Genomic DNA, 14036 nt, shown 5'->3' on the forward strand with positions numbered 1-14036 from the left:
TGAATCTACTAAATAGTGGCAATCACTGTTGGATTGTCACTTTGCTCCTATTTACTTGCATTGGAGCTCTGCATTTCTTGCCTGGGGCTTCTGAGCCGGGGCTCCTGAGAGCGTGCCTGCTCCTGAAGTTCTACTCTTGGAGTGTAAGAGCATTGGGGGAAATCAAGCCACGCTCCCTGTTTATGGAACTAGCTGCCATTTACCAGTAAGATTAAATGTCTCAAAGCCACTTTGGCAAACTATGGAGAGTGGTAAGTGAGTGAGGGGATAGGATGGCAGGTGGGTGGGTGGGTGAGGGGTTTGGGTACCGTTTGGTGGTCAGGGGTGTATTCAGCAAACGGAAGAGCTGTCGGGTGGTCAGGGGGCAGTTGGGAATTGGGGCTGTTGGGGGCGAAGGGGGTAATCGATGGGTCCAGTGGGGAGTCAGGGAGGGTCAGTAGTTTGATTAACCAGGAGTTAGAACTGATTTTCAACCTTCTAGCTTTTCCTGGGTAACTATTCTGCTAAGTGAGTCTGTACCATCAAAGTCTCTGACTCTAAATGTTTTGGAGGGTTCTAGATCCAGGGGGATTCCCATCAGAAGTTGAAACTCCCCAGGCAATTCCCACGGATTCTTGGGCTGGGACCCCCAGCGCATCTTATGGGTTATCTCCGAGGTACGACCAACCAGAAACCAGAAGATCTGTAACTAGAGGACAGCAAAATAAGATAGTAATCAAGAAATCCAATATGGAATTCAGAATAAACTTCTTGACCCAAAGAGTGGTGAGAATTCAGAGCATACAGGGAGTGATTGAGGCGAATGATATAATTGTATTTAAAAAGAAGCTGGACAAGCACATGCAGGAGAAGAGAACAGAGGGTTACAATGTTAGATTAAGGTGAGGAAAGGTGGGAGAACATCAGAGTTGCGCATAAACACTGGCGTGAACTGGTTGGGCTGAATGGCTTGTTTCTGTGCCGTATGTCCAATGTTCTTCTGTTATCAATTGGTTCAAGTGATTTTTTTCTTTTTCGACCCTAAGCATTAAACACTAGACAACATTTTAAATACTTATTGCCACAAGCTTGCAAGAGCCATTAATCCTTTCCCATCTCTATAACCCATTCCAACTCTGCATTCCCCCTTTTCTGAACCCTCTCCTCCTCTGCATTGCCCATTCCTTTGCCCTACCAGCTATCTCGTCCTATGTACTGTCAAATTTCCACCCTAAACCACTGTGTCTCTCTTCAAGACATCCTTTAAAATGTACATCACCTATCAAGGTTTGTCACTTTAATTTTGTTAACTATCTAATTTTGTTAACCACTGAGACTGTAACTTAGATATTTGAGCACAACATACTGATTATATACTTTAATATGGAGTAAAAAAAGTGGTAATATTTCCATTTTGAGTTTTGCATTTAATCATGAATATGTTTGAGAGGCACGGAACTCACATACATTGACGATTCTTTCCCGTGGAAAAGTCACCTCAATAACAAACACTCCGGGTTTTGCCAAGTCTGTTTTCATATCGCCAGCCTGCAGTGCAATTGGACTTTTGATTATACAAGCAATGCTCTCATCTGCCATTTTAGCTGTGTGAATGAAACAGGAAAATGGTGTTAGATACAGTTAAATGGTCAGTGAAATAGTGGGAGAAACACTGTAATTGAATAGTGCCTCAGGATATCAAACCACTCGAGTTGGAAGATGTTCACAATTGGAATTCTAAGCTTCTAGTTTTTTTTAGGAGACTCTATCAAATATTGTATAAAGCATGCTGGAGATAATGGAGCTGACATGAATGCAACGAAAAGCTAATTTCAGTTATAACACACATTGGCATTTTTACAAAGAAGTTATGATTGGGCCTTATGGTGGCGCAGTGGTTAGCACTGCTACCTCATTGCACCAAGGACCGAGCTCAATCCTGGCCCCAAGTCATTAGTGTGTGGAATTTGCACATTCTCCCAGTGTCTGCGTGGGTCTCACTCCCACACCCCAAAAAAATGTGCAGGATAGGTGAATTGGCCACACTAAATTGCCCCTTAATTGGAGAAAAAAAATAATTCGGTACTCTTAATTTATCTAAAAAAAAACAAAATGAACAGTCTACAAAAAATACACTTCTGCTACAGTGATGTTTTATTGGGCCATGTGTCTCTGGACTGGCAGTCAGCATTGGATTCCCAATCTGTACCTACTTACCTGTGCTAAAATTCATCTGCGCCCATCTGGCCCAACCTTCCTCATTCAGGCTAGGTGAGAGTTAGGCGCATTGTTGAGTCCAGCGCCGGAGTCCAAAAGAATCGCAGAGGTCGGATATGTGGGTATCAGATATGGGGGGGGTGGCAGTTGGGTCAGTTCAGCGGGTGGAGGGGGAGGTCAGGTTGGGTTGTGGGGTGTTCACCCGGATGAGAGTCAAGGTTGGAAGTAACTTCCGAGACGGAAGCAAATCTGTTGCTGGGGACGTTATGGGCCATTATTCTAATAAATTAACGAATAATAACTCACATGTCTTTGTGTAGCACAGTTAACGTAATAAGACATGACAAGGCACTATACAACATAGGAACATTTTTCTTCAATATAAATTTAGAGTACCCAATTCATAATTTTCAATTAAGGGACAATTTAGAGTGGCCAATTCACCTACCAGGCACAACTTTGGGTTGTGGGGGCGAAACCCATGCGAGCACAACATAGGAACATAAGAATTAGGAGCAGAAGTAGGTAATTCAGCCCTTTGAGCCTGCTCCACCATTTAATCCGATCATGGCTGATGGTTCAAGGAGAATTCTGAAGCAAAATAAGACACTGAGCCGCATGAGGAGATATTAAATTAGATGACCAAAAGCCAGGTCAATAAGGCAGATATTAAGCAGTAACTTAGAGGAGGAAAGTGAGGGAGCGAGCAGAGTAGTGCAGGGAGGAAATTCCAGAGTTTAGGATCTGGGCAATTGTGGGCGCAGCCACCAACATTGGAGCAATTAAAACTGGGGATGCTCAAGAGGCCAGAATTACAGGAGCATAGATACCTTGGAGATTTGCGGGGCTGGAGGAGGGTGCAGTGATACAGTGTATTGAACATGAAGGTAGTTGAAAACATGGATTCGAATTTTAAAATGAAGATGCTGAGTGACTGGGAGTCAATGTAATTCAGTCAGCACAGGGGTGTGATAGGTGAATGGGACTTGATGTCAAGACATTGGCAGCCGAATTTTGCAGGACCTCAAAGTTTACAGTAAGTAGAATGTGGGGGACCAGCTAGGAGGTTGTTGGGAAGGGAAAATGCTGGAAAATCTCAACAAGTCTGGCAGCATCTGTAGGGAGAAAAAAGAGCTAACGTTTCGAGTCTGATGACTCTTTGTCAAAGCTTTGACAAAGGCATCAGACTCGAAACGTTAGCTCTTTTCTCTCCCTACAGATGCTGCCAGACTTGCTGAGATTTTCCAGCATTTTCCCTTTCGTTTCAGATTCCAGCATCCGCAGTAATTTGCTTTTATTTAGGAGGTTGTTGGAATGGTCAAGTTAAAAGATAAGAAAACAGAACAAAAGCATGAATGAGGATTTCAGCAGCAAATGTGCTGAGGCAGGGTGACATATGTTACCACAGCCTGGTCTAGTGGACGATCAATTCCTGCCTCCACTTGACAACACAATGAATTAACAAATAATTCTTAGAAAAATGTTTTTGGCCCTTGGCTGCCCAATAATTACAGTCATCAGGTTTGTCAATGTAAACGCAATTACTTTTTGTTAAGAACAGGAACTGTAATGAAATATGCAGCAAATACAATTGGTTAGCTATTGTCTAATTCCCCCACTTTAAACTTTCCCTCACTCTCTATGCACACACACGCGCGTATACACGAGGTACAGAGGGGAACAGAGGGATGAAAAATAATAAGCAAAAGGAAAAAAAGTATTTGTTTTAGATGGCTGTCTTTAAACAGACTTTCATTCAAAGAAAGTTTTCAGGTTGAGGTCTTTGTTCGCAGTCTGCAATGGTTTTCGCTCTAGATTCATTCATTCAGATACTCTCACCACATTTCTGGAGAGGGAGAGAGATATCGAGAGCAGGCACTCACAGCTCCTTCTTCTTCACCGTCCAGGACCCAACTGCTTTCCTTCGGTCCCTGAAGACCATGCCACTCGAGTCGGACACAATCACCTCTTATTACTGGGCAGAATATGGCCTCTTGGCCAATTCATTAGCCACCAGCCAACCAATTGAAGAGAGTCCCAGCCCATCTCTCGGGTGCCACAACGTCTTGAGTTCTCCTGTTCGAACACTAGCATCAAATGCAATTTGCAACATTCTCTCTCCTGCTTGACCTAAAGATAATATCCATTTCACATCCATGGAACAAAAATTATAATGACAAAAATAATAAAAGGGGAAATAAGGGAATCAACACAAGAATATAAGAAACGGGAGCAGAAAACCAGGTGGCCTGTTGAGCCTGCACTGCCATTCAACATCATGGCTGATCTTAGGTTTGAAGTTCACTTTCCCGTCTGGTCCTCATATCACTTTCTTTCCTTAGACACCAAAGATCTGTCAACTCAGCCTTACATACATTCAGTGATGCCACATCCCCAAGACTCTGGTGTCGGGAATTCTAAAGATTCACAACCTTTGAATGAAGAAATTTCTCTTCCTCTCAGCCCTAAATGATCACTTTCTTATTCTGAATGTGCCCTCTTGTTCTAGATTTCACAGCCAGAGGAAGCAATGTTTCAGTATCTATCCTATCAAATACCTTCAGAATTTTTAAAGTTTCAATTAGATCACCTCACATTCTTCTAAACTGCAGAAAATATCGGCCCATTTATTCAGCCTCTGAACAGAGGACATCATCCTGTCCCAGAGACCAATCTAGTGGCTCTTCGCTGTACTAGCTCCAATAATGCCAAGGGATGGTATGAAGGTGGAAAAGAGTCAGTCTTCATGACTGTTGAATATGATATTGGAAGCTCATATTAGGTCAAATGGATGAGAATAGACTGACTTAATCTGAGATTGTTGCCATGGAGAGGGGAGGATTTAGTGAACAGAGTTTGGAGTGGGAACTGCAAACAATATCTTCCTAATATTTAAGTGGAGAAAATTTCTGTTCATCCAGTGCTGAATGTTAGATAATCAGTCTGGTAATTTAGCAAACCTGAGGCAGTCAAGAGAGGTGGTGTTGAGGAAAAGATGGGTGTCTTCAGCAATCATCTGAAAACAAATACAGTGCTTTTGGATGGTGGCACTGAGGGGCAGCGAGTAAATGATAAATAAATTAGAAATTAGTGGATAGAAAATACTGGAAATACTCAGCATATTTGGCAGCATCAATGGAGAGAGAAATATAACATAGAACATACAGTGCAGGAGGCCATTCGGCCCATTGAGTCTGTACCGACCCACTTAAGCCCTCACCTCCACTCTATCCCCATAACCCAATAACCGCATTTTACCTTTTTGGTCACTAAGGGCAATTTATCATGGCCAATCCACTTAACCTGCACGTTTTTGGACTGTGGGAGGAAACTGGAGCACCCGGAGGAAACCCACACAGACATGGGGAGAACATGCAGACTCCGCACAGACAGTGACCCAGAGTGGAATCAAACCTGGGACCCTGGCGCTGTGAAGCCACAGTGCTATCAACTTGTGTTACCGTGACTTCCGGTTGCGGCGATGCGGAGCTAAGCCGCACGTTCGGCAGCTCCCGCTATTAAAGGACTTTCGGGCCTATTTTAGGGCCCCAAACGGCGCTGTTTCGACGATTCCCGGTGGGGGAAGGTGTTTGGAGGAACTTTCCCCGAAATTTATGGTGCTTCCCCGGAGTGGGGCAACGGAAAAGACTGCAGCAGCTCCCCAGGAAAAGCGGGGTAAGGAGGACAAAATGGCGGCCGGCGGAGCACCCGAGAACTGGTGGAAGTGGGTGCAGGAGCAGCAAGCTGCTCTTCTGCGCTGTTTTGCGGAGCTGAAGGCTGAGTTGCTGGACTCCCTGAATGCGACTACCAACAAGCTGCTTGAGGCCCAGACGGCCCAGGGGGTGGCCATTCGGGAGTTGCAGCGGCAGGCCGCTGAGCGGGAGGAGGAGGCCGTGGTCCTCGTGGGGAAGGTGGAGTTGCACGAGGCACTTCACAAAAAGTGGCAAGACCGCTTGGAGGAGCTGGACGTTCGCACGAGGCGAAAGAATTTGAGGATCCTGGGCCTGGCGGAGGGGCCGGATCTTCCGTCTTATGTGACCACAATGCTGAGCTCGTTGATGGGAGCGGGATCCTTCCATTTGCCCCTGGAGCTTGAGGGAGCCCACAGAGTGCTTGCCAGGAGGCCCAAGACAAATGAACCCCCGTGGGCGGTGCTGGTGCGGTTCCATCGATTCAGCGACCGGGAGTGTGTGCTGCGCTGGGCCAAGAAAGAGAAGAGCAGCAAGTGGGAGAATTCGGTAGTGCGAATCTACCAGGACTGGAGTATGGAGGTGGCTAAGCGGCAGGCCGGGTTTAACCGGACGAAGGCGGTGCTGCATGCCAAGCAGGTCGAATTTGGAATGCTGCAGCCTGCGCATCTGTGGGTGACATATAAGGACCGGCACCACTACTTCGAGTCCCTGGAGGAGGCGTGGGCCTTTGTACAGGCGGAGAAGCTGGACTCGAACTAGGGTCTGGGGGCTGCGGGGTCCGGTGCTCCATGGTCGTTGCTGTTTTTGCTGTTGCTGTTTTTGTAACTTTGACATGTGTTTTTTATGCTGGTTTTTTGCTCTGTGGGTCTCTTGGGTATGGTTTTGGGTTATGTGGGGGTTTGTCTTTTTTATTTTCTCTTCTGTACGGGGCTGGGGGATGGGGTGGAGCTGGAATTTGGGGAGCTGCGTCAGAAGGGTGGGGTGGGGCAGTGTGAAAGCGCGGGCTTTCCTCTGGTTTCCCGTGTTGCGGGGCAGGGGGGTTGGAGCTGGCGGTGGGGGCGTGGCCTCTACTGGTTTTTTCCCGCGCTGAAGCGGTGCCAAGGAGGTGTGGCAGGAGGGGGGATGACCCCATGTCGGGTGGGGGCGTGGCCTCTACTGGTTTTTTCCCGCGCTGAAGCGGTGCCAAGGAGGTGTGGCAGGAGGGGGGATGACCCCATGTTGGGAGGGGCCGGGTTTTGGCGGGTGTTGCTGGGGTCAGCAGAAGTCAGCTGACTCACGGAAGTACCATGGAGGGTGCGTCGCAGCTAGGAGGGGTCCTAGCCTGGGGGGGTGGGGGGGGATACCGAGTTGCTGCTGGAATGGCCAGGAAGCAGCTGGTGTGGGCCGGGGGGGTAGAGGAGAGGTGTTATCGTCATGGGGAACGGGTCGGGCGGGGTGTGCTGGCCTGCGGCGAGCAGTCGATAAGCTATGGCTAGCCGGTGGGGGAGAGGGGCAGGTTGCCCTCTGATCCGGCTGATTACCTGGAACGTGAGGGGGCTGAATGGGCCGGTTAAGAGAACTAGAATATTTTCTCATCTGAAGGGGCAGAAGGCGGACGTGGCTATGCTCCAGGAGACCCACTTGAAGGTGGCAGACCAAGTTCGTCTGAGGAAGGGGTGGGTGGGGCAGGTTTTCCACTCAGGATTAAACGCGAAGAACCAGGGGGGGTGGCGATTCTGGTGGGGAAGAGGGTGGCGTTCGAGGCGTCTGAGGTGGTGTCGGACAAGGAGGGCAGATATATTATGGTGAAGGGTAGGCTGCAGAGAGAGAAGGTGGTGCTGGTTAATGTATATGCCCCGAATTGGGATGATGCTGGCTTTATGAGGCGCATGTTGGGCCGCATTCCGGTCCTGGAGGCAGGGGGCCTGATCATGGGGGGAGACTTTAACACAGTGCTGGATCCCCCACTGGACCGGTCCAGTTCAAGGACGGGTAGGAGACCGGCGGCGGCCAAGGTGCTGAGGGGGTTTATGGACCAGATGGGAGGGGTGGATCCCTGGAGGTTTGGGAGGCCGAGGGCGCGGGAGTATTCCTTTTTCTCCCATGTTCATAGGGTTTACTCACAAATAGATTTTTTCGTCCTGAGCAGGGGATTGATCCCGAGGGTGGAGGATGCCGAGTATTCGGCCATAGCAATTTCAGACCATGCTCCGCACTGGGTCGATCTGGAGATGGGGGAGATGGGAGATGGCCCGCTGTGGCGCCTGGATGTGGGGATGCTGGCTGATGAGGAGGTGTGTAGGAGGGTCCGGGGAAGTATTGAGGGGTATCTTGAGACCAACGACAAGGGGGAGGTCCGGGTGGGGACGGTCTGGGAGGCTCTGAAAGCAGTGATCCGGGGGGAGCTGATTTCCATCCGGGCCCATAGGGAAAGGAGGGAGAGGGAGAGACTGGTGGGGGAGCTCCTGGATGTGGATAGTTGGAAGAGCTAGTCAGGGGGATTGGTCAAATGCAGTCAGGTAAGGCGCCGGGGCCGGATGGGTTCCCGGTGGAATTTTATAAAAAGTATGCGGATCTGGTGGGGCCCCTGTTGGTGCGAGCCCTCAATGAGGCATGGGAGGGGGGGGCTTTGCCCCTGACGATGTCACGGGCGCTGATCTCTCTGATCCTGAAGCGGGATAAGGACCCCTTGCAGTGTGGATTATACAGACCAATCTCGCTCCTCAATGTGGATGCCAAGTTGCTGGCGAAGATCCTGGCCACCAGGATAGAGGACTGTGTTCCAGGGGTGATACCCGAGGATCAGACAGGATTTGTCAAGGGACGGCAGCTCAACACGAATGTGCGGAGATTGTTAAATGTTATTATGATGCCGGCGGTGGAGGGGGTGGCGGAGATAGTGGTGGCGCTGGATGCAGAGAAGGCGTTTGATAGAGTTGAGTGGGGGTACCTGTGGGAGGTGCTGGAGTGGTTCGGATTCGGGGAGGGGTTCATCAAATGGATGAGGTTGCTCTATGAGGCCCCGATGGTGCAGTTACCAATGGAAGGAGATCAGAGTACTTCAGGCTCTACCGTGGGACCAGGCAGGGGTGCCCCCTGTCCCCCTTGCTTTTTGCACTGGCGATTGAACCTTTGGCTTTGGTGCTGAGGGAGTCGGGGAGGTGGAGGGGCCTGGTGCGGGGTGGGGAAGAACATAGGTTATCGCTGTGTGCGGACGACCTGCTGTTGTATGTGGCGGACCCAGAGGGGGGAATGCCGGGGGTGATGGAGCTGTTGGCTGAGTTTGGGAGCTTCTCGGGCTATAAGTTAAATCTAGACAAGAGTGAGGTAATTGTAGTACACCCGGGTGATCAGGAGGAGGGAATTGGGAGGCTCTCGTTTAAGAGGGCAGTGAAGAGTTTCAGATACCTGGGGGTGCAGGTGGCCAGGAGTTGGGGGACTCTCCATAAGCTTAATTTTACCAGGCTTGTGGAGCAAATGGAGGAGGAATTCAAAAGGTGGGACATGGTGCCGCTATCGCTGGCGGGTAGAGTGTAGTCCGTCAAAATGACGGTTCTCCCGAGGTTCTTGTTCCTCTTTCAATGTTTTCCCATCTTTATCCCTTGGGCCTTTTTTAGGAAGGTGAATAGCAGAATCATGAGCTTTGTTTGGGCGCATGGGACCCCGAGGGTGAAAAGGGTCTTCTTGGAGCGGGGTAGAGATGGGGGGGGCTGGCGTTACCCAATCTCTCGGGGTATTATTGGGCGGCCAATGTGTCGATGGTGCGCAAGTGGGTGATGGAGGGGGAGGGGGCAGCATGGAAACGGATGGAGAGGGCGTCCTGTGGAGATACAAGCCTGGGGGTCCTGGCAACGGCGCCGTGGCCGCTCCCTCCTACGAAGTATACCACGAGACCGGTGGTGGCGGCTACCCTCAAGATTTGGGGCAGTGGCGGCGACATGGGGGGGAAGTGGGGGGCTCGATGGAGGCTCCGTTAAGGGGGAACCATCGGTTCGTCCCGTGGAACATTGATGGGGGATTCCAGGGTTGGCACAGAGCGGGCATCAGACAGCTGAGGGACCTGTTCACTGATGGGAGGTTTGCGAGCCTGGGGGAGTTGGAGGAGAAATTTGGGCTCCCCCCGGGGAACATGTTCAGGTATCTGCAGGTAAAGGCGTTTGCTAGGTGGCAGGTGGAGGGATTCCTTCGCTTCCCGCAAGGGGGGTGAGTGACAGGGTGCTTTCGGGGGTCTGGGTCGGAGAAGGGAAGATATCTGATATCTACAAGGTAATGCAGGAGGTGGAGGAGGCGTCAGTAGAGGAGCTGAAAGCTAAGTGGGAGGGGGAACTGGGGGAACAGATCGAAGATGGGACATGGGCTGATGCCCTGGAGAGGGTTAATTCTTCCTCCTCATGTGCGCGGCTTAGCCTCATCCAATTCAAGGTGCTGCACCGGGACCACATGTCCGGGTCTAGGATGAGTAAGTTCTTTGTGGGCGAAGACAGGTGTGTCAGGTGTTCGGGGAGTCCAGCGAACCATGCCCATATGTTCTGGGCATGCCCGGCACTGGAGGAGTTCTGGAAGGGGGTGCCGAGGACGGTGTCGAGGGTGGTAGGATCCAGGGTCAAGCCAGGCTGGGGTCTCGCGATTTTTGGGGTTGGGGTGGAGCTGGGAGTGCAGGAGGCGAAAGAGGCCGGTGTGCTGGCCTTTGCGTCCCTAGTAGCCCGGCGGAGGATCTTGCTACAGTGGAAGATGTGAGACCCTCAAGCGTGGAGACCTGGATCAATGACATGGCGGATTTTATTAAGCTCGAGAAGGTCAAATTCGCCCTGAGAGGATACGGTACAAGGGTTCTTTAGGCGGTGGCAACCTTTCCTCGACTTTCTGGTTCAACAATAGGGTACTGGGTCAGCAGCAGCAGCAACCCGGGGGGAGGGGGACACACGTTGACTATGTTTGCTTATTTAATTTTAATTTATTTTTAAGTTCTCTTGTTGTTTACTGGGTTTGGGGGGGGGGGGGGGGAGTGTGATACATGTGTTGATACGGTCTTGGGGGTGTTACAGTTATTATGGTGTTTTATTGTTGCTTTTCATTGTTTGTTGTTATATTTTCTGTAAAAAATTCCAATAAAAATTATTTAAAAAAAAAAACTTGTGTTACCGTGCTGCCCAAATGGATTACCTTTCATCAAATCTAGATTATGCCTCCCACGCTCTCATAAACCTTGCCTTTTATCTAGCTCAAAGAGATAATGGCGTAGTGGTTATGTCACTGGACTCCTGACCGAGAACATGTGGTTGACTCCTAACTGCCCTCTGAAATGGTTTAGGAAGCCACTCAGTTGAAAGACAATAAGGGATGGGCAACATATGTTAGCCTTACCAGAGATATCCACATTCCAGCTTAAAACCTATATTTTTAACTTTCTGAGTTATGATACAAGGCATTTCCCCATAAACATTTCCAGCATTTATTGTCTTCATTTCAGATTGCAGCCTATGCAGTGTTTTTCTGGTAGAAATTGATTAAAAAGTAGCCAAGGGAGGAAAAGCAGCATCGGGAACAGTTCCATCTCATGTTTTGAAATAGATTTTGTTCCAGTTTTTTCAGTTTATCCAAGGCAATTTTCAATTTACCAGGTGCTCATGCACTTTGGACCTATTTTAGGACTATAGTGGGCTACTTGATGCAATTAGTTGCAATAGACACAGTGAAACGACTGCTGGGGTAATCAGTGGATGTGGAGGGAATGCAGGGACCATCTTGTGTATGGGCACTGGGGCATCTAGTAGATGGGCACTGGGGCATCTAGTAGATGGGCACTGGGGCACCTAGTGTACAGGCAGTGGGTGCGGAGAATATTATGCTGATTTATGATGCCTCACATTTGAAGTATAGCTGCTCTCCGTTCTTAATCTAGATTATAAACTGCTTCAGAAAGTGGGGTTTGAACCCCAAACCTTTGATCAAATGAGCCAAACTGACAACTGCAGTTGTCCACACCCAGAACACTTGTACATAGAGTTTACATGTGGAGCACATATGGAGAGAGGGAAATGAGAAGGGAAAAGGGGATTTATTTTATTGGGAGGTGGAATTATTTGTGAATTTTAAGCTTTATTACCCAATGTAACCATGATTGTTGATATAATAAAGGAGCAGGAGTGTGATAAACATTGATTATGTCAGATATCATAATATATCCAGAATAATGAAACCTTTTAGATAATAACGGAGTTTTAAAATAAAACAATCAAATGGTCTGAGCAAATCTCCGTTGTGATCAGGGAAGATTGGGTTTAAAAATCACACAATTGTCCCAGATACAATTAGACCATCACAAAGCGCAGATCTTACCGTCTGTTTAGTAATTTTGGAATAAATGATGGTAAATATCTTCCGATTTTAACTCAAACAAACCGGATCCATTGATTTGGTGGAAGGCGGAGCGCGACCATAGCGACAGATCACGTGACCAGAGGGGGTGGGGCCCGGTGGCGGTGACGTCAGCGGCGGGCGAGCCGGAGAGAGAACACGTGATCATGACGTTAAGGCACGCGCGGCACGTGACGCTGACCTCGTGGTTACGCGGACTATAAATAGGTCTAATCGGAATTGCGCGCGGTCAGAAGCGAAAGCGGTTTTGGGGGTTGTGGAAATGGGAGTTGAGAGGGCAGAATTTTTATTATAAATTTCAGTCTCTAGCGAGTAACGCAAACGTGAAGACAAATGTTGACATATAAAGGCATAATTTTTGTGCCACAAATTCAATTGAACTGATGGGGAAATTGGTAAAATTAGGTCCTCTTGAAAATGAGGCTTCAACCGTTTTTTAGGCGGGAAATCCGTATTTAACGGACAAACCGGCCCTTGGTGATAGGATATTAGATAATGTGGAAAAAGTGACTTTTAAAGTCATATTTTTGTCCCAAAAGGCGTAGTAGACTTTATTGAGATCACGACCTGCATGCATTTTGTTTTAAAGTTTGAATAATAGCTATTTGGATTCCCTGTTCTATTACATAACAGTTGGAATCACAAGTAGTATTAAAGGTCAATGAAATGAAACGTCATTTGAAATGATTTCAATTTGAAATGAAATTTTCAATTGTATTGAAACATGAGCTTTTCCTGCACAGCAACTCAGTGGTTAGTTTGTGCTGTCTTGGTGTTTATCCACCTGGACTGATTTCAATCTCTTCACAAGTGAATGTTGAAAGTGCTTTGAGGTTTCTCAGACCTTAGCTCACCTGGTATCAGTTCCTGACATGTACTCTTAAGAAAGAAACCAGCAGGTGCTGCCTTGCACAGAGGGCAGAATTAAACCTGGACCTCTTGAAGAAGAAAATAAATAATGCTAATCTCACAAAGAACTTAAAGTTGTAAATGCTCCTTACTCTGAACAAGCTAGGTCAGTTCAGATGCAAATCTGGATAAGACTTGAATATTAAAAGTGTGTAGATGCGGAAATAAATGGTTATCAGGAGCTAGAACCTGACTAGAGTAGTCCAAACTGCTTCTGAAGTGAAGACACTTAGATGAGCACCAAAGTACCCCATGAAAACAGACTTGTGTCTGACTTTAAGAAAGAAGATTGAACTGGTTGGGTCCTATACCCATTCGAGTCCAGGAGAATAAGCTGGCTTAATTGAAAAGATCCTGAGGGGACTTGGTAAGATTGGGTACCGGGAGATAAGTTCCATTTATTGGGGATACAGGATTGAGGAGAAATTAATTTCAAGAGAATTTTTTCTCTCAAAAAAAACTCATTAGCCTGTGGAATTCTTTCAACAGAGACTAGTGGAGCCTCTGTCATTGAATGCATTCAATGCCTCAGGTTTTACAGATTCTTGATGAGAGTCAAGGGAGGTCATACAAGAAATTGAAGCTGAGATCACAACCACATCTGCCATGATACTGAGTGGTGGAGTAGGTTTTCAGGGCAAAACGGCCTATGCCTGCTCTCGAGTCCAGTGTTACTTAGAGCAGTTGAGATTGCTGAATTCTGAAGCCATCTGACTGGGAATTTGTCATAGTGTTCCTTCCCAAAATCCAGGTAGATGGGTTGCAGCAAGATTAACCAGCCTAAACAAATTAAATGTTGGACTCCAAAGGGAGATCACAGCAAGTACAATGGGGAGGTGCAAAGCAGATTATTAAAAATATAACAATTACTTTCCAAATTAA

At 48.0% G+C, this 14036-nt stretch overlaps 1 protein-coding gene across 3 annotated transcripts in view; it reads right to left on the reverse strand.

Annotated features, from left to right (window-relative positions):
* The window catches only part of nicn1 (nicolin 1), a 102477-nt gene extending 90121 nt beyond the window's left edge, over positions 1–12356 (reverse strand). For 2 of the 3 annotated variants that reach the window (XM_038810805.1, XM_038810804.1), the window contains exons 1-2: positions 12207–12356; positions 1447–1583 (exon numbers count right to left, since the gene is read on the reverse strand). In XM_038810805.1, the coding sequence (XP_038666733.1) occupies positions 1447–1578 (132 nt within the window). In that variant the 5' untranslated portion in view covers positions 1579–1583; positions 12207–12356. Of the gene's footprint in view, positions 1–1442; positions 1584–12206 lie in introns of all 3 variants that reach the window. The other variant, XM_038810807.1, reaches the window with a different exon arrangement.
* Between the last annotated feature and the right edge of the window lie 1680 nt (positions 12357–14036).

This window comes from Scyliorhinus canicula, chromosome 11, assembly GCF_902713615.1.
Source record: "Scyliorhinus canicula chromosome 11, sScyCan1.1, whole genome shotgun sequence".
NCBI lineage: Eukaryota > Metazoa > Chordata > Chondrichthyes > Carcharhiniformes > Scyliorhinidae > Scyliorhinus > Scyliorhinus canicula.